Raw genomic sequence first — 23,045 nt, forward strand, 5'->3', positions numbered from 1 at the left:
AAGTGGATTTCAGGTATGTAGGTGTTTTGGATGCTACTTTATGAATGTCACAGTGTGACATTCATAAAGCAGCATCCAATATTGTTATTATCCAATATTGTCGACGGATCTGCAGTGTGACAGTCACACTGCAGATTCCGTCGACAATATTGGATATGCTCAGTTTTCTGTCTTCCTTTTTCATCCTTTTTCTGTGCTGCTATTTTCTACAGAATCATTAACCTGTACACCTCTTCTATAGTGTTGCATTTATTCAATACTATTAATTTGAGCATGACCCTGGTATCATAATGTCCTCTGCGGCCTCATCTGTACAAACCAACCGTTAGAAGGCACTCTCAATGTACAGCCCTAAAAAAAAAAAAATTGATCGATAAGAGAAATGTAATATGTATGATAAGTTGAAAGATTAAGATAATATTTAGCGTTTTATAGCTTATCCCCAGAGTAAATACGAAACATGGGAAAGCAGGATCTAGTTACTATGCAACAAATAGCTGGAACAAACTCCAAGGATTGAAGACTTGCCCAACTCTGACCAATTTTAAAACAAGACTGAAGACTTTTATGTTTGCTTTAGCTTTCTGCTAAATCTTAAATACATTGCACTTTCAAAAAAAGTCCTTTTTAACTTTACCTTTATTTTCTATTTTTACCAGAGGGATACATGATCTGAGAAAGGATAAGGGGTTGAGACCCAAGTTCTGTCTGGGTTAGAGTCCCAGAGAAAGGACCAAGTTCCTTTAGGTCGGGTTGGAGAGAATGTTGATCTGATCTTAAACGCATTGCACTTTCTAAAATGCTTTTTTAATTTTGCCTTTATTTTCTATCTATTTTGCAATTTTTTTTGCATGTTTTCTATTAATTAATTTTATTGTATGACAATGTTTATATGTGAAGCACTTTGAGTCTGCCTTGTGTATGAAAAGTGCTACATAAATAAATTTGCCTTGCCTTAAACCTGCACCATTTCAATTTACTTTTGCATCCAGTGGATTCAGTTGTAGCTACATTAATGCTTTATCGTTTTTAGATGATCATCTGTGATTTTCCCAAGGTGGGAACCACAATAAAACAAATGATAGAGAAAAACTTCATGGATGGATTGACTCGTGAGTGTTGCTTCGATATTTATTTTAGAAAACTTTTATAGTCAAAATGTACCTGAGAAAAGAAGGTAAATTTGTCTATGTTGTTTTTTGTTGGAATAGTACGCGTGTCCCAGGTCCCCGGGAGCAGTGCATACTTCCGCAATCCACCAGTGCTCAGCGGCCAAGCCTGGTATTACAGCTGTTTTAGCGGGCTGTGGACGGGTCCCCACCGAGGTCCGGAAGTAGATATCGCCGTTCACTCCAAAACAAGTGGGGAACAGGAATGTGTCCCAAGTTGAAAAATTTCAACTATGCGCCAATCAACGTGGGCACCGCCCACATTCCCACGGCACCGTGTATATAAGGCGGCGCAAACCACCGCCCATCCTTCCTTTTCTTTCAGCAATTTGTACTGATCAACGAAGAGATATGACTTCCAACGAAAAGATGACATATGGCAGCGGCGTGGGCGAGGCCACGGACCAACGGCCCTTTTCAGGGCCACTGGAGAGCGCTCCTGTGAGGGCTGGCAGGCCCTTTTCAGGGCCTCAGTGCGCCTCCTGTCCCGCTTCCCTGGCGCCGGGTGACGGACACTGGGCGTGTTTCAGGTGCCTCGGCGCTGAACACGCCGCGGCTGCCTTGCTTGCCAGCGCCTCCTGCGCCGCCTGCCGCGCGCTGCCTGAAGAGGGGCTCCTCTCCAGGCATTTATTTTTCTCCCCGTCTGTGTATTTCGCTGAGGCCATCGACATCTTCGGGGCCGGAGTTCCGGACGCCCAGGACGCCGGCGAGCACTTCGAGGTTGACGACGTTGCCTCCTTGGACAACGTCTTTCCCGGCTCTGCGTCCGAGTTCTCCCGCCCCAGGGCTTCCACCGAAGCCACCATCGTCCCGGGGGAGAGACCGCGCCAGATGGCCGATCTCTTCGGTGAGATCATGGGTGAGGCGGCGACCATCAAGGGTATCCCTATGCCAGCCCCGCCACTCGCCCCCATGTCGGATGACATGCAGGACGAGTGTTTTCGCACCCTGTCTTCCTCCCGGTGGGTTACCCAGTGCCCCCTGTTCCCACCGGTTCAGCACATTTTCACAGCTGCGGGTGGGGACCCCTCTACTCTGAAGGCCCCGGTGAGGGCCGTCACTGACTTCACCAGAGTGGAAGGGTGGGCTGATACTCAGGCAAGGTGCATCCCTCGCCTGGAGCCTTCCCTGGCAGCGCTTCGCTGTCCGGGCGCCGGATGGCGTCCTAACGAGAAACCGCTGCCCCCCGATCGCCTCCAGAAGCAGATTGCCGGCCTGACGGACAGGGTGTTCGTCTGTGCCTCGCAGTCTGCGGTGGCGGTCAACAACATCGCCCTGCTCTCCTCTGCCATGGTCTCCTTGTCGGCTTGCAGGGAGGCTTACGGCCCGGAGGAGGCCGCGAGATGGCTGACGGTTTCCTGCTTCTCCAGCGCCATCCTTCAGCTGTGCCAGCCGGTAGCCGTTTCGGCTGGCCCGCATATGGCGTGGGCCACCATGATCCAGAGGGCCATATGGCTCTCTCACACCGCGGTTCCGGAACTAGAGCGTGCCTGCCTCGTCCAGGGCCCATTAGCTCCGGATGGACTATTTTTGCCCCGGTTCTCGGAGTTGCTCGCTCACCAGCAGTCCGTCCGTGAGAATCGTTCCCGGTTCGGGGCGATTCTCATGGGCTCCTCCCACCAGCAGGCCGGGAGGTAGCGTCTAGACAGCTCGCTGTTTGTACAGCGACTAGCTCTGTGACGTCTACCACGCTCGCTGAGCCTCCTCCCTTTCATGGGATGCCCCCCTTGGTCCACACGCTGTGTGGAGGCAGTAGGGGCAGAGGAATACGGGTTATTCCTGGACAGCGTTCCTCAGCTGTCAGCTCGCCCTCTCTCCGACCGCTATGCGTGTTGGCTAGAGCGGTGCGTTCTACCATCATGGTTGGACAACACGTTGAGATCGGGTCATCCCATACAGTTCAAGCGCCGTCCCCCACCCTTTATGAGGTCGCCGGATCCCGGCTACGGGATCCGGCGGCAAGCACGGCTCTGGCAGCAGAGGTGGCCCATCTCTTGGAAAAGGGGGCGATCACTGTCGTCGTCGTCCCCCCCCCCACGAGTCACATCGAGGGTTTTATTCCCGCTACTTCCTGGTTTGCAAGAAGTCAGGGGAGATGAGACCTATTCTGGATCTTCGCGTGTTCAACAGATTCGTTGCCGCGAGGAAATTCAGAATGCTCACTATCAGAGCGCTGCTCCGATGTGTGAGAGAGGGCGACTCGTTCACATCCCTGGATCTCAAGGGTGCTTACTTCCACGTCCCTGTTCGGCAGGCGCACAGGAAATTTCTCAGTTTTGCCTTTATGGGGGTGGCGTACGAGTACCAGTGCCTGCCATTCGGCTACTCCCTTGCCCCCGCGCACCTTCTCGAAGTGTGTGGAGACGGCGTTGGGACCGCTCAGGCGTCAGGGAAAGAGGGTTCTCTTCTACCTCGACGACCTTCTTATTCTGAGCAACTCTGAGGATGCTGCGAGAAGGGACACCATGACAGTGATAAACCATCTCTCTTTCCTGGGTTTTGCCTTCAACTGGGAGAACAGCTTCCCGCTCCCCAACCGGCAGATAGTCTACTTGGGGCTTTGCCTAGACTCAGCCGACATGAAACGCTATCCTGTTGGCGCACTCCCGCTTTCGCGTTCTCAGAAACGTGACCGCGCTGTCCACCTGTTAGGGCTGATGGCAGCCGCCCATCCCGTGGTTCCCCTGGGTCTGCTCTTTATGAGCAGACTCCAGCGTTGGTTTGCTCGCCAACGGTTGGACCCCGTGCGACACAAGCTCAGGGTGATCTTCCTACCTACCAGACCTGGAATATTGGGGAAACCCCCCCGCCCCTCTCAGGTGTGTTCCCCTGGGCAGAGTGACGTCCTACGTAGTGGTCTTCACGGACGCCTTGTTGACGGGTTGGGGAGGAACGTGCCTCTCTCACTCGGTGGGAGGCGAGTGGCGCACGCCCCCTACAGTCCACATAAATGTGCTTGGACTCGTCGCTGTGAGTAAAGTGCTGTTGCTTTTCTTTCACCTGGTGCGTGGCCACCACGTTCTGATCAGGACAGACAGTGTGTCGGCGGCGGCGTACATAAACAAACGGGAGTGCTGTCCACCAAAAGGCGGTCGAGCTCTTACTTTGGGCTCATCAGTATCCCCTCAGTCTGAGAGCCCTGCATATCGCGGGCGCCCAGAACTTCGGGTCGGACCTCATGTCACGCGGCGGTTGCATCCCGACATTGTCAGACTGATCTGGAAGAGGTCCGGGACGGCTCAGGTGGACCTATGCGCATGCGGGGAGGACACACACTGCAGGTGGTGGTTCTCTCTCAACCCTCAGGATCTTCCCCCGTTGGGGGTGGATGCGTTGGCGCACACACCTTGGCCGCGGGTTCCCTTGTATGCGTTTCCTCCGCTCCAGCTGATCCTTCCTCTTCCGGAACGGGTCAGCCAGGAGAGATTGTCCCTGATTTATAGTGGCTCCGGAGAACCGCCCTGCTCTGTGGTTTCCAGAGCTGGCGGCGCTCTCACGGACGGCGGCGTGGCCGTTACCGTTCAGACCGGATGCGCTTTCACAGGCCCATGGGACGGTGCACAACCCGCCCGATGTATCGGGACGGTTGTTGGTCTGGCTCCTGAGAGGTTGATCCTGCAGGGCAAAGGTTTGCCTGAAGCGGTTATCAACACTATCCAGGGTGCTCGTGCGCCCTGGATAGTGCGCCAAAGGAGTCGTAGTGAAACAAATGTTGTTCCGGTCCGGCATCCGAGAGGGCTCAGTGCACGGCTCCATTCACGAGTGATAATTAATCCGCTTTCCTTTCTTTAATAGGTCCATGGCTCAGACCTCCCGCTTATGATGCTATACTGCTAAGAATGCTAAAACACAAGAGTATTTCTGCAGCCGATGTTGCCCTGCGCCATTGAGCAGTTTTCATAGGAATTAATGGGTGACCATGTTTTAGTCAGCTTTCCTTTCTTTAATAGGTCCTTTGCCGTGTTCCAATATCCACACTATCCGTACTTACTAGCCTAAGTTTGAGTACGTAGGGCGTTCCGATCGGGCGAAATGAGTGTACTGAAAGGACCCGGATGGTGTACTCAAAACGGTCAAATCGTGAAGTGTGTGGCGATGTACACTTTTCGTACTCAACGGCAGCCATCTTAGCTACGTAGCGGAAGAGGGCTAGGCCAGGCTGAGCCAACGTCGGCGCATTTTCCACATGGCCTACATTAATAGTCATTTTGTAGTTTTTATAGTTTTATAGCTTTTTATAGCTGCTAGGCGTAAAGAGTTCACCGTTCAAAGCAGGATGTTTATTGTGGGGAGGAGCCGCAGCGGCAGTCGTGATCGTAATTTCCGGTTAGTGCGCCACGGAGTATTCTATTTGGAACAACACTGACATCTGAAAATTAGCGCACTTAGTGAGTGCGGATATTTTACTTCGTTTAAGTGTACTGATGGAAGTATGGATATTGGAACACGGCACATGTGTGTCCCCTCTCAAGGGTCAACGGGTGGGGTAGGGTTATTAGTTTGTGCTGTCAAACAACCTGTATTTAATTCCATCCTTGCCTTGAACCTAGAAGCTCCAGCTAGGTAAGTGGCAGGGCCACCATCCCCCATCTATGCACAATTCAATGTCGAACGAAAATGTTATCTGCCTCAGGGTCACCTCAAACACAATAATAACTCTAAGATACTTTACAGCGGGGCTGTAGAACCATGGAAGAAAGAAAACGATGGTGGGGATTATATATCTTCGAGGACATGTGCACTGGTAGTGGATTGGCTGTGATAACGATGATCATCGTTACAGATCATAGACCCCCGCAACAAGACCTCCTACACAGACCCTCGCAACGTATTGAGATTTTGCTCAGCACTCAGTATTCAGAATTATCCCACAACCTAAAACGTAGGCAATGTCTTCCCTCAGAACTCTGTCTGCGTGTCTCAGTTCACAGATCAGAAGAGATGGCTAATTTAAATCTTGGCTCAAACTTCAGTTCAGTACATCATTTGAAAGAATATGCCTAATGGGGAAATAAAATAGGTATTTATGCTTGATCTCCTTTGATCAAAACATTTGAGAATATCAGTGCAAAGAGAATGTTTCTCATGCCCATTTCCTGTGGGACTTAAACCTCAAATACTTTCCTGCCTATGCCTGGCTATATTTTTTGGCCATATCAAGTTTATCTTTGTTTGAGAAAATTCATCACCACAACACTTTGACCTACACACTGCAAGCAATTCACATGCTCCTAACTCTACGGACATCTCACTGAATGGCAGAGTGGGACGCAGAGTGGGATTCGGAGGACCAGGACACCAGGTTCACCTAATGGTCATTCCTGTCCACTTCACTCACGTCAAATTCTCAAGTCATTTTTTGTTGTGTCTCTGGAAAAGAAAACCCACACACAAAAACAAACAGTATGTGCAGGAAAATAATGATGAAGCACTTTCCATTGTTTAATGCCTGCACTGGCTTTTCAGTAGAGGCCTGTAATCCGTTTAACTTTTGTATTTCCACACACACACACACACACACACACACACACACACACACACACACACACACACACACACACACACACACACACACACACACACACACACACACACACACACATACTTTCCCTGAGCCACTGCTAATGGCCTGGGGCGGTCTGCTACATCCACACCTCTACATACATCTTAATTACACCCCATGGATGCCCTGCCCTGCTCACCACCTGGCATTGAGAAGATGTGCCAGACTGCAGCTGTCCTGTTTATTATTCTAAACTCCTCGCAGTCCATCAGGGACATCAGCACATTGGTTGGTGATTTGGTTGTTCACTTTCTGTTCAATGGAAATATAATTGTGTGTGTGTGTGTGTGTGTGTGTGTGTGTGTGTGTGTGTGTGTGTGTGTGTGTGTGTGTGTGTGTGTGTGTGTGTGTGTGTGTGTGTGTGTGTGTGTGTGTGTGTGGTACTGTTGATGATGTTGCAACATGAAGCAGATTTGACTTGGAGGGAATATGGGGATAATCTTCCCTTCAGTCGGTTCTGGGAAGTTGGAATGTCGGAAAGTTGGAACAGCTCACGATTTCATCGTCGTTCACACAGGGATAAACAGAAGACTAGCATGAACACCGGGAAGCTAGTCTGTGAGCCAATACACAACAGTAATACAAAGTACTTATTTCTAGAAGTATGTTGTGTTATTATTTCTTTCATACACCATGCCTGTGTTTCTAGGTAAAATCATCAATACACATTTCCATTGGTATATCAGTAAGGGTCAGTAATGCATGTCTTATTATTGTGAATCAGCCTAATGCATCAATACACTGTGTGTCCATCTAATCATTTGAATGTGAAGGGAAGATCAGTATCAACTCAGATTGGATTTGACATGTGATAGTATGTATGTATGTATGTATGTATGTATGTATGTATGTATGTATGTATGTATGTATGTATGTATGTATGTATGTATGTATGTATGTATGTATGTATGTATGTATGTATGTGTGTACCATGTGTACCACATGTGGAGATGTGTTATTGGCAAAGTAATCAATTCCCCTTAATTTAGACAACATTCAATCATTTGCTGCATCCTCACTTATCCAATAATCGTTTTTTTTAAATCCCTTAGCACTATCTCTGTATCTTTATCAGAATGAAATGTCCTCTCAGTCACAGAGCATCAAAATAGTACATTTTAGTTGAGTTACTATTTAATCAAACTCGAGTGCAAACAAAACCGGGAACAGTTTACTTGTTTGGTTTGAATCAGCTGATCAGTGTCAACGTACTAAACTGAAAAGTGTGGGTGGGTGGGTGGGGGGGGGGCAGGTCGTGTAATGTTCACGGTCATCTAGTGCCAAACACGCATTATCTGTGGTTGACAACAAGCTCATAGCCACATCTGCATTGTTGAATGCTATTCTAATTATGGTTCTGAATGGCTTCTTCCCCTAGAAAACGAATTTGCTAAGGGCTGTGAACACTGTGCTGATTTCATCATATGGTATTCAAGTGGAGACTCACAAAAATATGATTAGGTGCCCTTTGTACTTAAGTTTTACTTCCAGGGAAGAACACATAATTTAGTGAGATTGTGGTTGGCTTTATTTTGCAACAGGAAAAAGTAGCGTCACAGGTAGAAAAAAAATATTTTTAATGAGCAATCAATATTGGTCGCTAACATCACATAAACAACGGGACATATCAAAAGTCTAAGGTCAGTGCACTTGTTCTAGACAACTTAAAAAAAAATCGAATTTGTTTGAAATCAAACTAATGTGTTATCAACTGTGATTCAAGGCTGAATTAACAAGAATATTGTTTTTGCATAGACCATTACAATGTATGGCTCTACTTCTGTACGGAACATTTGTTTCTACAGCTCTATTGAATCATTTACTTTTAAAGTCGTAGAGTTGAATTCATGAGCTATTCATTTCTACCCTTTTGTTTCAGTACTCACTTTTTGATCATGTAACAGTGGGGATGAGTGGCAGGTGAACATTATCATCACCAAGCCAAACAGGTCATTTGAGTTTGTGGTCAGAGCGTTCCTCTTCCAATCGTATTACCAGCTCAAACCGATGCATGTATTTCACTAGTGCCATGACCCGGAGTTGGACAAAGGTTTAGTGAAGTGAGTTTAAAGAGACCTGTGACCTCACTATCTCATTACCGGTGCCGTTGTTGAGACTGAGATTCATGTTCATTCCCTGCAGTGGCCACTATGAGGTCATCCAGAGGATGAAGGAAACGAGCAGGAAGATGACGCTGGTTAACGACGCAGCGGAGCCCAGATACAGCATCGCCCCTACGCCAAGGAGAGCCGTGAGGTAGGCACTGGTCCGGCTACACACCGTCTTCCTGACCGCTGTGCAAAACTACGGGAAAGTTACAAGGAGTTGGAGTTAGTCAAGGAAAATCGCATTGCAAATATGTTGGATTTAATTGCAGCTATGATATCCCCATAGTTTTGGAATAAAAATGGTGGGCCTTTATCATCCATATTTTAAACAAACGACACTAGATGGGGCTGTTTGCCTACATGACAAAGTACACATTTGGCACCTTGCCTTTACCAAAATCTGTAATATCAGAAGCTTGTTGCGGTGACTGCGACTGGATGCCTGGACTCTCCTTATGGTTAACCGACCAGCACCCAATCATCTATTTAATATTTTTAGCCTGTATGCATTTATGTAGACTATGTAAATTATGGCACCCACTGCATTCCTGGCCATCCCTTGAAGGATGGATCCCCAACTCTGTTCCTCCTCAAGATTTATTCCTTGCCAATGAAGGGAGTTTTCTCTTGCCCTTTTGGGAGCTTGGGTCAGGGGGGTGTCATAAATATTTGGCCTGTTAAGCCCTTTGAGTCTGTAATTGTTATTAAGGACTGTACAAATAAAATTGAATTTAATTGAAATTGAAGCTTTATATCATATACTAGTATCATTGTTTTGGTTGATTATCATGTAAAATGATCGTGTATACATGTTTTACACAATTTTCATAGAAAGAGCAACAATTCCCTTTCACCAAAATGCAGAGTAAATCAGCTGTGCACTTGTGCACGTTGTTCAAGACATTATTGGTCAACGCTAATCCTTAGAAATAGCTGAGAGCATTAGTACCACACAATGAGTTCCTGTGTGGATGGAAGTCTTTAACCCTGACCCTACCGTCCGCATTCAAACCTCCTCCAGGTCAAAGATCGGCACATACATACAGGTACATTCAATACAAGGTTTACGAGTTTAGGGGTCCAGAAGAAGCAGTTCTCTCGCCGTCAACACTCGCTCTGCTAAAGGCATACAACAGCAGCGGTTCGCTGGTACCTGGTAGGTCTGGTAGCTGATGACCAGGCCGTACCGGCAGTACATGACGTAGTGCTCACAGTTGTACCACAGCAGGCTGTAGCTGATGGAGCCCAGGAGCTCCTCCGCCCTGCGGGCCACCTCCTCCGCCCCCAGTGCCGGCTGGTTACACACGGCGTCCATGTGGTTGACCAGGACCTCCGAGCCGTAGGCGAAGTCCGCCACGGAGTCCACCCTGACGCTGGCCGCCTTGGCCACGACCCCTAGGATCAGCCGTAGGTTGGTCACCATCTCGCTGATGGCCGCTTTGTTCTGGGAAAACACGGGGAGGATGTCCGGGATGAGGTGGGCGACCCGGTTGTCCCCCAAGTAAATCCCAAAGTGGGTGAATAGCGTCCTGGGGACCTCGAGCAGGTCCCCCCGCGTGTACTGGGACAGTTCGTCCTTAGAGACGCATTCCTGGACTGTAGAAGCGGTGAAAAAGATGTTGAACAGCTGCAAGGGGAACATGGTGGTGGTGCTCGTGGTGGTTCTGCTCCTGTTTGGTGACCACACCTGGACAATATATTGATGGGGTGATTGGGAGGAGCTAGTGTGATTCCAAGGATTAGATATTGGTCAACCTTTTCAGTGTGATTTTCTTTTTACAGAAATAAAGGAGCTTTCTCCAATCCTGAGGGTGTTTGTTCGATGTCAAAACTCTGAGCCCTGTGTTGCCAGTGTATTAGGGTCGCTGCATGGTTCCAGTTTAGCATTGGCAATTTCATCATATAAATCCCTTGCTAAAAGTTAATGTGGTTTTATGTATCCTAAATGAAAAACAATAGGCGCAAAGTACAACTCAACCACTTAAATATGTTTACATTTTTCCTTAAACATTTGTTCAAGGAGCATAGTCTAGCAAATTAAAAAAGACCTACCCATATTGGGCGGATTTTGACTGGCCACATATAATATAATAGAAATATATCAGTATTTGATATTTATTGTATTGTTTTTTTTATGGGTAGCCTATGGAAAAAAACCTGTGGTTGAAGCAGTGTTGGACACAAAGCACACAAATAAAAATATATGATTTATTATTAACAACTGTACAGCATTGGCTTGTAGGCAAACAATTATCATTTTCAAATACCCAACAGTATGTGTTTACTATACAATCATTCATCAAGGTCCAATTTTCCCAGACTGCAGCAGATAATGGTAGGCCAATATAATCATTTCAAGCATCTTACAAAAATGGGAAAAAAAAAGTATGTAAAACTTCCTTCAATTAAGAGTAGAATGAATCCACATTCGATGATAGTCAACTTTATCCATTAGGTGAATTTGGGCTATTTTCTAAAATTGCTGAAGGACAAGGAAATGTTATTGGACAATCAGAAAAATATACATTTCACAAGGTGTCAGGAGATGAATAGGAAGTACAATTTTGTACTTTTCGATTGAATTGTCTTTGCATAATGTTCACTCTTATTGTTGACTAGGATTATTTAGCTAGCCATCCATAGAGTAAAGGGGATTATAACGGTTGGTAATGTAGTTGAAGGTAACAAGCCGTAGCAGACAATGGAGGTTATTCCAATAAGAACTGCGACGATGATGCTCCTCCGGTCTCTGATGACAGATTTTAACCACTCGCAGAACTGCAAAAAAAAGAAAGGAAAAGTTTATTTATGCATCTTTACGCAGTCAAAGAAACAACAACTCATTCACAATCCCGACTCGCACGTTCCCTTGACACACACACACACACCGACACACACACACACACACACACACACACACACACACACACACACACACACACACACACACACACACACACACACACACACACACACACACACACACACACACACACACACACACACACACACACAAATGTTCCAATGACCCATCTAATGAGATTCACGAACCCACCCACGGACAACGACAGCTTAAAGTTAAATAAGAACCAATAACCATCTATATTAAATCTCAACCATGAAACTTGTGCAACACGATAATGCAAATGTTTGCAATAACCTCGTACGTCTGCACCGCTAGCATTTACAGCGATCCAGATCAGATGAACATCTTTGATTATGCGCTGAATAATTCGAATGAAAAAAGTAGCCTGCCTATTTAAAAGTCAGAAAGAATGCTAATCATTGCTATACCTTGTCTGTCTGCAGGCTTACTGCAGATCCATATCTGCAGTATGTTGCAACGTGTTCACAGTTATTCCACAGCAAACTGTATGGGATGGCACCGATGAGTTGCTCAGCCCTCTTGGCCACTTCTTCATTGAGAAGTGCTCGGGCGCTCATCCTTGAATCCATTGCGTTAACCAATATCTCAGAGCCATATGCAAAGTCCTGTAACGAGTCCACGCGTACCGTTGCGCATCTAAACATGCAACCCATAATAAGCCTCTGGTTTGTTATGACGGTGTCGATCAGCCTTGCGTCATCTGTCAGGACGGGGAGGATGTCAGGGATGAGATGGGCGACCCTGTCGTCGCCTAAATAGATTCCAAAGTGCGTAAACAAAGTTCTGGGAACCTCGAGAAGGTCTCCTCGTTTAAAGCGCTGCGAGTGGCTTGGTTTTGCGCGCCCTTGTTGCTCGATATCCGACCATTTTGATTCGAAAAAGTTCAAATTGGACAGAATGGTTAGCTTCACCACCAGAAATGTAAATAAATTAAGCATGGTAAAGGGTTTGCAGAGTCGTATTCTGAATGATCTGGTCGCTAGTGTTTTTTTTTCATCCTGCAGCAGGGCGAGGAGGAGACGTGAACTTGAAGGAAACCCTAAACCACTGATAGGCCATTCCCCAAGCCGCTCCTGGGCCTTCCCTACACGTACTTTTTTTTTTCTTCTGCACCAGGAACGTTTTCTTTCTTTAAGCTTAGCACGGAATTTTGGTATTCTGAAATGCCAATTAATCAGATTAAAACAAACAACCGTGCATTTTGACCCACATTTAATACACGTGCCAGATAAACATCAAGTGGGAAGATTTACCAATGGCAACATGTTAGTTATTTTATGGTTCTGGTTGAACATTGGGAACATATAGTTTACTTTTACTACAGGTTGCATTGAAGGGAATTTGAAGGGAAATTATTGATCCGTTTGTTCTTCTACTCATGACTACCATTCGCCACAAGGATTATGAATGGAAAAAAGGAAAAATAGCCATTGAAGGTTATGTTTTATTAATTTCAGCCCAAACCCGATGGATATGATGAAGAAGGCTGCTTTTTCAGTTTTCTTTTAATAACAATTTATCCATTAATTTGTGATTAAGTTGTGATTATTATTATATTATTATTATTATTGTAACAATTTAAGAACTGGCAACGTTTAGATTAAATATTGGATAGCTTGAATATCAGCTATCAGATTTATTGGATAGCTTGAATATCAGCGGTGGAACATGCTCTTATTCAATGGCCTATATCAATGTGTTTAAAGTTAAGAATCCGTGTAACCCCCGAGTAAAAATGCTAAATTCTAATCACTTACTGTATACCCATTACCTATTCAGAAATTGGTGTATTGAAAAATCAAGAAAGTTTCAGCAAAATATTTTATATTTTTACACGTTAGCCTATAGTTTAAAGAGAAAATAAGAAATAGAAAAAACACAACCAGCAGAGGCCGTACACAAAAGCATTTTGTCAAAACACACATTTGGGCCCACGCATGCAAACAGCCTTCAATGTAGGCCCTAGGTCTCATGTCTTTATGTTAGACATCAGAGTGTAGTCTGCACAGTGAGATATGGTTGGGCAAATATTTAGGTCAGGAAAGCTAGTGATGAAATCATGACAGATCGGTAAGTATCAAAAGCCACTTATTTCTCTTGTCAATCCAGACATTTTATTGAACAGAATATTCATGAGGGAATTCAACCCGGTTATCCAGCAGTTTCTTAAGCAACTTTTCTTTCTTACTCACAAACTGTGAGTTGCTAAAACAAATGGTTAAAGGACAGTATAGCTTTAATATCAACGTTTTAAAAACGTGTCTCTTCAAACCATTGTTTGTTAACGTTGTCGGGATAGGGGGCGAACAATCTGCCCGTGTTCAGCTGAGGAGACTTACTGCCTTGACCACAAGTTGAACCCTGCAGTGGTTTTACAGCAAACCTTTGCCCTCAGTCTCGTGTAGATTTACTCCGCCGTGACATGACCCCTCATACACCAGTGACCACTGGGGAACTGTGAAAGAGGCCCTCCACAAGAGATAAACATTATGAATGTGAAAATATTCTTAACAGAATTGTTTTGGATTTTGGATTTCGGATAACACAGTCCCATCCAATCCATTTTATGATACAGGTTTTTATTTTATGGCTTGCAGCGGCTGGAGGAAATAGCACAACCGTGAGATGAATGATAGAAACATATGTTGTAGTATTTATAGTAACTCATTCTGATCTGCTAGCATGTTGCTGTATCAATGCTATGACAGTCAGAAAGGCCAATGCTATGGTATGAGGCAAAAACTGAACAGAAACTTTTCATGCTTTGGAAAGATAAATTGTCCTCCTTTATGTTCATCAACGTATTTGTAGATTTAGTTTTTTTTAAGTGGTCCTTAAAAGCCCTTAGTGAAATATTTACTTCTGGCTTGGATATCGGGAAGGTTGAAAGTTCAGGGAGGGAATTCTGGCAAGATTCCAACGTTCCTGAACCAACTCCTAACCAGATTTGTGTGTGTGTGTGTGTGTGTGTGTGTGTGTGTGTGTGTGTGTGTGTGTGTGTGTGTGTGTGTGTGTGTGTGTGTGTGTGTGTGTGTGTGTGTGTGTGTGTGTGTGTGTGTGTGTGTGTGTGTGTGTGTGTGTGTGCGCATCGCACAATTGTTTAAAGCTATTAGTGTGAATGATCATCATTGTTTCAGTGCTTGTTTTGATTATAGATGTAAGGCTCATTCCAGACAACAAAAAAGTACATACAGTACATTGAGATGAAACTAACATACTAACAGGACATGAAAAAAACGATTTTGAATGTATCTGTTAACCTGTCTGAAGTTGAGTACTTTGAAAACAATACAAGGTTTCTGTTGAAAAACACATTCCTCTGTAACACTGCCTATTTGTAACTGCCAAGACCTAGTCTAGGGGAGGAGTGGCTCCTTCTCTGCCTCGCTTTGGAAGAGAGAAACGGACACTTCCCATCTGGTGCTCATCCATAAAGACAACGGTTCAAAAAAAGTTCAAACCTTTTTAGGTTCACGGGCCGACCAGTTCATTCCTGGGTCAGCAAGAACTTTGGTATTGCTGCTGTATCCTCTCTTAAAACTGTGAGGGCCCACAGTAGTCAATGTTAGATTTATGGTTCAATGTCGGCAGCGCAGGGGTTGAGGTTTGTACGGTTGTACGTCATCTCGTGTTTCTTCACTGTTCCATTTACTTGAGTAGAACCTGTAGAACAGCATACATTCATTCACACCATATCGATTGGAGTGTCAATCCAGTGATACATTTATGTTCAATAATTGTAGGGTTGGACCCAATACTGCAATTAAATTCAAATTACATTTGAATTAAAATGCTGGATTGTGATAGCCTGACATTGCGAGCCATAATTGCAAAATGCTTCTGAACGCAATTGGATGGATTTACAACCAATCTGATCAAAGAAAAGATTGACACATCAGCAGCAGCAATCTCGGTTGGTTATGAAAATTCTTAATCTATATAATAATCTAATTTCAATTTATTTTCAACATGTTTTATTATACACACTATAGCACCCTTCCCTTAGTTGCCAATGATATGCAAAAAAATAAAGGACAGTAGAATTCAATATATGTTGTTTTTAGGGGTAACTTGTACAAAGGTTGTAGTGTTACAGCCACTAGTGGCACTTAAAAGCATGGCATGGAATCTAAACGACATAATGGAATCCAAACTGTAAAAAAGTATTATCCGATGTGTTTGAAACCTGTGATGAAGGAAATAAAGTGCTTTATTCTCAATATTCATACATACGGCTGTTTTCTGTACTTTAATTTGTTATGGAATGAAACTTCAATGAAAAAATTATAGAAGGATTATAATTGATCAACTGCATTGAAATTAAATGTCTAAATCTGAATGGCCATTTAGTTAAGATTTATTGTGCAAAGGTCAACATGTCTATCTGGCGAAAGATTGCATGGTACAGAATGATACATAGAAATAGTACAAATTAGTCACTTCAGTCACATTTACACAATTCACAACAACATTTGGCCTATTTTCAACATTCGATTATGGTCCTAACTAGGAAATCTGGAAACAGACAGTAAGGTGAGTAATCATCATGCCAGGAAAGCTGAGTCAGGTCATGCGTGGGATGTTTACCTATGAAGACCTTAGCACTCTGAGTCCTCTTCCAGATAAATATATAGCAGCAGAGTCCGTTCTGCGCTTCATTCCCCGAAAAAGGACAAGGAGGCGAGGGACAAAGCAAAAATGAATTTGTTAATATTCGGAGCACTGGCTGTGTTTCTCCCCATCACATCAGCAGTAAGTTTCTAAGCTTGAGCAGAATTATTTTATTTTTTTATGTCAAATACCAACCTAGAGTAATATCAACCTTATACAATGTATTCACTTTTGTAGCAGAGAGGGGACAGCTCCGCGCTGAGAGGATGTCAACCAGATGTAGACTTTGTAAGTATCCTGCTGGACTTAAATCACTGAAAACATTCACCAACCACTGCTTTAAAATTTTAAATGTTCTTTTAGGGAAGGTATTGCCCGACTACCTGTGGAGTGGCGGACTACCTGTTTAGGTACACCCCTGATGTATATGACGATTTAGATGATATGCTGGCTAAACTGGAAAGCATAGGTAATCTGACACGGGGAGCCGAGGAGAAAGTGGTCTTCATGAGAGACAGGGCCACGTCGGCGCATAAGTCCTCACAACCAGGTAAAAATGCGATGAGGTCAAAGGCCTGGTTATATCTAGGGAATGGATTCTAAAGATATTGAGACATTTGTTTTTTATAAGCTTAAAATGCACATTTGTGAGAACATCCAGATTCTTCTACTGAAGGACGTTAGTTTTTTTGTTTTTTCCACAGATCTGTACTACAAAAGATCCACCAGCATGCTGGACGACGTCACTCGTTTTGAGAAGGTCATCCTCTCTCAGGAGCAGCAGATATTGTGAGCCGACAAATCAAGCTTTGCAATTGAAATGAAATCACAAACTATCCCGTCGCTGACCTCTACTCTTTTGTCCTGTTTGGCAGTGAACTCCAGAATTTTGTTTTAGCAAATGACCGGCAAATGCAAGAACTCAAGCAGCTCACCCGTCAGCTGGAGGCCACATGCAGTGTGCCGTGCAAGGACACGGTGGAGATCCAGCCAATCACTGGAACAGGTAACATAACCCGGGGCCCCCAGGTCCTTCCCACCACATCTGAAGCTGTGTCACAATCGTGCTCATGTCCTCGTTGCCTTGTTTAGCTAGCACCTCATCAATATTTGGCCTCAAATACGATGAGTAAACAGTGAGATGCATTCCACTCGCCCACTAGAAAACCTTGTACTTTGTTTCCATGAAATCCTGTGTATCTAAGTAACATGGCCAGCGGTTTACTCAGGGTTAAATGTCTGTACTAGGAATCCCTCTTAAAATTTAACTCTGACAATAACCTAACAGCCCAGATTCTAAGATGTTCTGTCGTTTAACGGATGATAATAATCAAACATGAATTTTTTAAAATAACAGTCATCATGCATTTGTCATCACTCAGACTGCCAGGATATTGCCAACAAAGGAGCCAGTGTCAGTGGTCTGTACTATGTGAAGCCGGCGAAGGCCACAGACCAGTTCCTGGTCTACTGTGAGATTGACACCTTTGGTCGTGGCTTCACTGTGATTCAGAGGGTGGGTTTCATCTCCTTCTTTATTGGACAGTACCAATTGTTCACATCAAACCATAATGTGATAGTAATGTTGATGGAACAGAAGAGCCAACATGTTTATTTTTATGCAAGTTATTGTCAACTGCTTGAGTGTCCTGCTTAACTCTTCAGGTCAATGAAACTGGAGCCCAAAGAAACATTCATCAGCACATCAATTTGTCTTTACTCCACAAAGGAAATACTGAGCATTATACTGAAATTATGAATAAAAATGACATAGTTGATTGTAATAAAGTTATGAGTAGATATACTCATAACTCATATAAATATCCAACTAACACTATGCTCTAATGTTCTCAGAGAAAGAGTGGACTGGTGGACTTCAACCGAAACTGGATCCCGTACAAGGAGGGCTTTGGATACCTTTCCCCAGATGACAGCACAGAGTTCTGGCTTGGCTTGGAGAAGATGCACCTTTTGACCACCAGTGTTACTCTCCCATATGTCTTGAGGATAGAGATGGTTGACTGGCTGGGCAACAAAAAGTATGTCATAGTCAAAGTTACCTAAAAATCTTTCAAAGTCCATCCATGGTTATCATGGTAGCTTGGCGCAACTCGAATACCTCAACTCGAATCTTTCTCGCCAGGTATGCCGACTACGCCATGTTCCGAGTTGGACCAGAGCAGGATAAGTACCGTCTGACCTACGGCTACTACTTTGCCGGCGATGCAGGAGACGCCTTCGATGGCTTTGACTTCGGGGACGACGCGAGTGACAAGGCCTACACCGTTCACAACGGCATGCAGTTCAGCACCCCCGACAACGACAACGACAAGTACGACGGCAACTGTGCCCGCCAGGATGGCTCCGGATGGTGGATGAACAGATGCCATGCCGGCCACCTCAACGGCAAATACTACCCGGGTAAGGACCTGGGAGCTAACCCCTTCCTTGAGCCCATTGAGGGACCATGACAGTTTTCCCTCCCTTCCACATGTCAATGAATCACTGTATTGGGCATTTAGAATAAATTAATATGACGTTAGAATTCACCACCTCATCAATTACATCAGTTACCCCCTCCCCCCCAGCTTTCCAAATGCGCACAATTGCTAGTACTTCACATATTATAAGCATGCGTGTGTGTGTGTGTGTGATCGTGTGTTTCCTGTTTTGTTTTTTTAACCCTGTTGCCTTCCTCCCCTTGATTTAGACGGAACGTACTCGGAGAAGGATGCCGGTTCCTTCGACAACGGCATCATCTGGGTGACGTGGCACGACCGCTGGTACTCACTGAAGGAGACCACCATGAAGATCATCCCCGTCAGCAGGATCAGCACAGACGGAACACAGCAGTCTGGGGTCAAGCAGTTTGGAGGGCTCTAGGATCCCCTCGTCCCCACTTTGAAAAACACGCCAATCTGGGAGCTACAATAAATGCGTTACATGTTTGTAGTTTTTCACCAGCACCTGAAAGTTAAAATGACATAATTATTGAAAAACTCTGCATACTCACCGCCATACCTAAACACAAATCAACACAACACAGTCTCTCTCAGTCCCGCCCCCTCGTTCTCTGTTTAATGTCATTAAACACACAAAAAAATTACATAATGTGCTATGTCTTGTGTGCTTCACTGGGTGCCTGAAGGATGTATTGGTGATTATGTCTTGAGGCCACCAAGGGTTTCATTATGTAAATGCGTATTGGCACTTGATTATATAAATATCTTTATTGTATCGACAGCGATATATTACTTATTGTAAGTCGCTTTGGATAAAGGCGTCTGCTAAATGTCTTGAATCTAAATGTATATATTTCTTTATCCAAAGCATTTACAATTAGTCAAAAGTGGACACTTTTGTCCTAACTGACTTACAAGCAAGGCTGAACAAAAAAGCATTTAAGCTTACAGCCAAACTATTTTCAACACATTTTATCACACACACTCATCCACCCTTTCCGCAGGCGTTGATTCCACTGGGGACACGTCCCCACCAGTTTTCGTCGAGATTCATTTCGTACCTCATATCTGTAGCCTATCATGTCACTCGGTGCGGAATAGTGTTTGCTCTGCGCGCTTGTTGCGCTCTTGTTATGCCACCACAGAGGCATATCAACGGTTTTGCTCCAGCCACTTAACGTGCATCCGATGTCACAATAAGAATACCCTCAAGCCGATCGATGACGATAGAAACATTAATTTTTTAAGCTTGGGGATGTTTCGGCGCGTGAACGACTTCATGCCTGTCTACGCTTCAAACTCGTGCATGTTGCAGAAAATGGGCAACAGCGCCCTCTAGGGTCACACTTTTCGGTGGCTTCTCTCCCCATAAAAAGCTACAGTCAGTGTTTAATGACCTTGATTTACCTTTGAGCATTTCCTATTATAGGCTACTGTATGAATGCTGTTTAGAATTAACGTTTGTATCAAGAAAGAAAGAACCAGCGAGGGACGATCTTGATCCCGCACTCCTTGCTTGACCGCGATCTAGCATCTAGGATCGATTGCTCTTCCTCAGGTCCCCGGATGTTAACACTGAATTTCATACATTGAATTTGCGGGTGACTGGCATGTTGAATTTTGGGACGTTGAAAATATTGAAGTTGAATTTTTTAACGTTGAATATTTGATTTTGAATTTTAAACATTGAAAAATAAAGGTGAAAGTCATTTGTTAAAAATTTAAAGAGTTAAAATCCGAGGCAAAAATCAAGATACTTTATTTCAATGCATAAATATTCAGTGCTTAAAATTCAATGTTTTTTTTTTCAAAATCCGATGACACAGATTTACTTCAATACAGGTCATGTGTGGGATGTTTACCCATGAGGACCTTAGCACCCTGCCTCCCGTTCCAGATAAATAAATAGCAACAGAGTCCGTTCTGCACTCCATTCCCCGAAAAAGGACAAGGAGGCAGAAATACAAAGAAAAAATGAATTTGTTAATATTCGGAGCAATGTTTCTCCCCATCGCATCGGCAGTATGTTTCTAAGCTTGTCCAGAATTATTCTCTCTTTTTTATGTCAAATAACAAGATACATCAACCTTATGCAATGTATTCACTTTTATCTTTTGTAGCAGGTAGTGGCCAGCTCCACGTCGAGAAGTTGTCAACCAGATGACACCTTTGTAAGTATCCTGCTGAAGTTAAATCACTGAAAACAACAAAGTTCTGAAAACATTCACTGCTTTAAAATTGTGAAAAAAACAAAGCATATTTATGTTGTTGTAATGGATTCCATTTTAGCATTTTAGGCAGCAGGTTAGTTTACTGGTTAAGGTGTTTGAGGAACTCAAGCAGCTCACCCGTCAGCTGGAGGCCACATGCAGTGTGCCGTGCAAGGACACGGTGGAGATCCAGCCAATCAATGGAACAGGTAACATAACCCGGGGCCGCTAATTCCGTCCCACCACATCTGAAGCTGTGTCACCCATCGTGCCCATGTCCTCGTTGCCTTGTTTAGCTAGCACCTCATCAATATTTGGTCTCAAATGCGATGTGTAAACAATGAGATGCATTCCACTCGCCCACTCAAAAACGAATTTATTAACATAACAGACATTATGCATTTGTCATCATTCAGATTGTCAGGATATTGCCAACAAAGGAGCCAGTGTCAGTGGTCTGTACTATGTGAAGCCGGCGAAGGCCACAGACCAGTTCCTGGTCTACTGTGAGATCGACACCTTTGGTCGGGGCTTCACTGTGATTCAGAGGGTGGGTTTCATCTCTCTCTTTATTGGACAGTACCAATTGTGCACATCAAACCATGATGCAATAGTGATGTTGATGGAACATTGGATGGAATAGAAGAGCCAGTATGTTTATTTTTATGCAAGTTATTATCAACTGCTTGAGTGTCCTGCTTAATTCTTCATGTCATTGAAGCTGGAGCACAAATAAACCTTCATCAGCACATCCGTTTTTTTCGTCCACAATGGAAATACTGAGCAGCTTACTGAAATTATTAATAAAGTGACTTAGTTGATTGTAACAAAGTGATGAGTAGATTACAGAAAATGTCCAAATTAACACTGCTCTAATGTTCGCAGAGAAAGAATGGACAGGTGGACTTCAACCGAACCTGGGTCCCGTACAGGGAGGGCTTTGGAGACTTTTCCCCAGACGACAGCACAGAGTTCTGGCTTGGCTTGGAGAAGATGCACCTTTTGACCACCAGTGTTACTCTCCCATATGTCTTGAGGATAGAGATGGTTGACTGGCTGGGCAACAAAAAGTATGTCATAGTCAAAGTTACCTAAAAATCTTTCAAAGTCCATCCATGGTTATCATGGTAGCTTGGCGCAACTCGAATACCTCAACTCAAATCTTTCTCGCCAGGTATGCCGACTACGCCATGTTCCGAGTTGGACCAGAGCAGGATAAGTACCGTCTGACCTACGGCTACTACTTTGCCGGCGATGCAGGAGACGCCTTCGATGGCTTTGACTTCGGGGACGACGCGAGTGACAAGGCCTACACCGTTCACAACGGCATGCAGTTCAGCACCCCCGACAATGACAACGACAAGTACGACGGCAACTGTGCCCTCCAGGATGGCTCCGGATGGTGGATGAACAGATGCCATGCCGGCCACCTCAACGGCAAATACTACCCGGGTAAGGACCTGGGAGCTAACCCCTTCCTTGAGCCCATTGAGGGACCATGACAGTTTTCCCTCCCTTCCACATGTCAATGAATCACTGTATTGGGCATTTAGAATAAATTAAATGACGTTAGAATTTTTTTTTAACCCTGTTGCGTTCCTCCCCTTGATTTAGACGGAAGGTACTCGGAGAAGGATTCCGATGACTTCGACAACGGCATCATCTGGGTGACGTGGCACGACCGCTGGTACTCACTGAAGGAGACCACCATGAAGATCATCCCCGTCAGCAGGATCAGCACAGACTGACAACAGCAGTCTGGGGTCAAGCAGTTTGGAGGGCTCTAGGATCCCCTCGTCCCCACTTTGAAAAACACGCCAATCTGGGAGCTACAATAAATGCGTTACATGTTTGTAGTTTTTCACCAGCACCTGAAAGTTAAAATGACATAATTATTGAAAAACTCTGCATACTCACCGCCATACCTAAACACAAATCAACACAACACAGTCTCTCTCAGTCCCGCCCCCTCGTTCTCTGTTTAATGTCATTAAACACACAAAAAAATTATATAATGTGTTATGTCTTGTGTGCT

At 44.5% G+C, this 23,045-nt stretch overlaps 4 protein-coding genes across 4 annotated transcripts; 2 read left to right on the forward strand and 2 right to left on the reverse strand.

Annotated features, from left to right (window-relative positions):
• Positions 1-8,258: 8,258 nt before the first annotated feature.
• On the reverse strand, positions 8,259-10,499 carry si:dkey-30k22.5 (lecithin retinol acyltransferase family protein). The gene is made up of 2 exons (XM_056586564.1): positions 9,994-10,499; positions 8,259-9,036 (listed from the first exon to the last, which is right to left on the reverse strand). Exons 1-2 carry the CDS (start codon positions 10,480-10,482, stop codon positions 8,881-8,883), a joined length of 645 nt encoding a protein of 214 aa, XP_056442539.1. The 5' UTR covers positions 10,483-10,499; the 3' UTR covers positions 8,259-8,880.
• A 364-nt stretch (positions 10,500-10,863) lies between these two features.
• lrata (lecithin retinol acyltransferase a) lies at positions 10,864-12,778 on the reverse strand. Its single transcript, XM_056586562.1, has 2 exons — positions 12,135-12,778; positions 10,864-11,618 (listed from the first exon to the last, which is right to left on the reverse strand). Exons 1-2 carry the CDS (start codon positions 12,663-12,665, stop codon positions 11,466-11,468), a joined length of 684 nt encoding a protein of 227 aa, XP_056442537.1. The 5' UTR covers positions 12,666-12,778; the 3' UTR covers positions 10,864-11,465.
• Positions 12,779-16,368: 3,590 nt separating this feature from the next.
• Positions 16,369-19,450, forward strand: fgg (fibrinogen gamma chain). The gene is made up of 9 exons (XM_056586525.1): positions 16,369-16,479; positions 16,576-16,626; positions 16,702-16,888; positions 17,043-17,127; positions 17,214-17,344; positions 17,721-17,854; positions 18,193-18,377; positions 18,482-18,759; positions 19,049-19,450. The coding sequence occupies exons 1-9, from the start codon at positions 16,426-16,428 to the stop codon at positions 19,219-19,221; spliced, it is 1,278 nt and encodes a 425-aa protein (XP_056442500.1). The 5' UTR covers positions 16,369-16,425; the 3' UTR covers positions 19,222-19,450.
• A 1,248-nt stretch (positions 19,451-20,698) lies between these two features.
• Positions 20,699-23,032, forward strand: LOC130379610 (fibrinogen gamma chain-like). The gene is made up of 7 exons (XM_056586552.1): positions 20,699-20,822; positions 20,921-20,971; positions 21,090-21,219; positions 21,427-21,560; positions 21,896-22,080; positions 22,185-22,462; positions 22,625-23,032. Exons 1-7 carry the CDS (start codon positions 20,775-20,777, stop codon positions 22,756-22,758), a joined length of 960 nt encoding a protein of 319 aa, XP_056442527.1. The 5' UTR covers positions 20,699-20,774; the 3' UTR covers positions 22,759-23,032.
• The last annotated feature ends 13 nt before the right edge of the window (positions 23,033-23,045 follow it).

Source organism: Gadus chalcogrammus, chromosome 3 (assembly GCF_026213295.1).
Source record: "Gadus chalcogrammus isolate NIFS_2021 chromosome 3, NIFS_Gcha_1.0, whole genome shotgun sequence".
Classification (NCBI taxonomy): Eukaryota; Metazoa; Chordata; class Actinopteri; order Gadiformes; family Gadidae; genus Gadus; species Gadus chalcogrammus.

Coding starts and splice junctions, on each gene's coding strand:
- lrata (XM_056586562.1), bottom strand. CDS start 12,665: ATGCTTAATTTATTTACATTTCTGGTGGTGAAGCTAACCATTCTGTCC. Junction 11,619..12,134: donor TAAGCCTGCAGACAGACAAG/GTATAGCAATGA, acceptor TTTTTTTTGCAG/TTCTGCGAGTGGTTAAAATC.
- LOC130379610 (XM_056586552.1), top strand. CDS start 20,775: ATGAATTTGTTAATATTCGGAGCAATGTTTCTCCCCATCGCATCGGCA. Junction 20,972..21,089: donor GTCAACCAGATGACACCTTT/GTAAGTATCCTG, acceptor ATTCCATTTTAG/CATTTTAGGCAGCAGGTTAG. Junction 22,463..22,624: donor CAACGGCAAATACTACCCGG/GTAAGGACCTGG, acceptor CCCTTGATTTAG/ACGGAAGGTACTCGGAGAAG.
- si:dkey-30k22.5 (XM_056586564.1), bottom strand. CDS start 10,482: ATGTTCCCCTTGCAGCTGTTCAACATCTTTTTCACCGCTTCTACAGTC. Junction 9,037..9,993: donor TCAGCTACCAGACCTACCAG/GTACCAGCGAAC, acceptor ACTTTCCCGTAG/TTTTGCACAGCGGTCAGGAA.
- fgg (XM_056586525.1), top strand. CDS start 16,426: ATGAATTTGTTAATATTCGGAGCACTGGCTGTGTTTCTCCCCATCACA. Junction 17,128..17,213: donor TCTCAGGAGCAGCAGATATT/GTGAGCCGACAA, acceptor CCTGTTTGGCAG/TGAACTCCAGAATTTTGTTT. Junction 17,855..18,192: donor GCTTCACTGTGATTCAGAGG/GTGGGTTTCATC, acceptor TAATGTTCTCAG/AGAAAGAGTGGACTGGTGGA.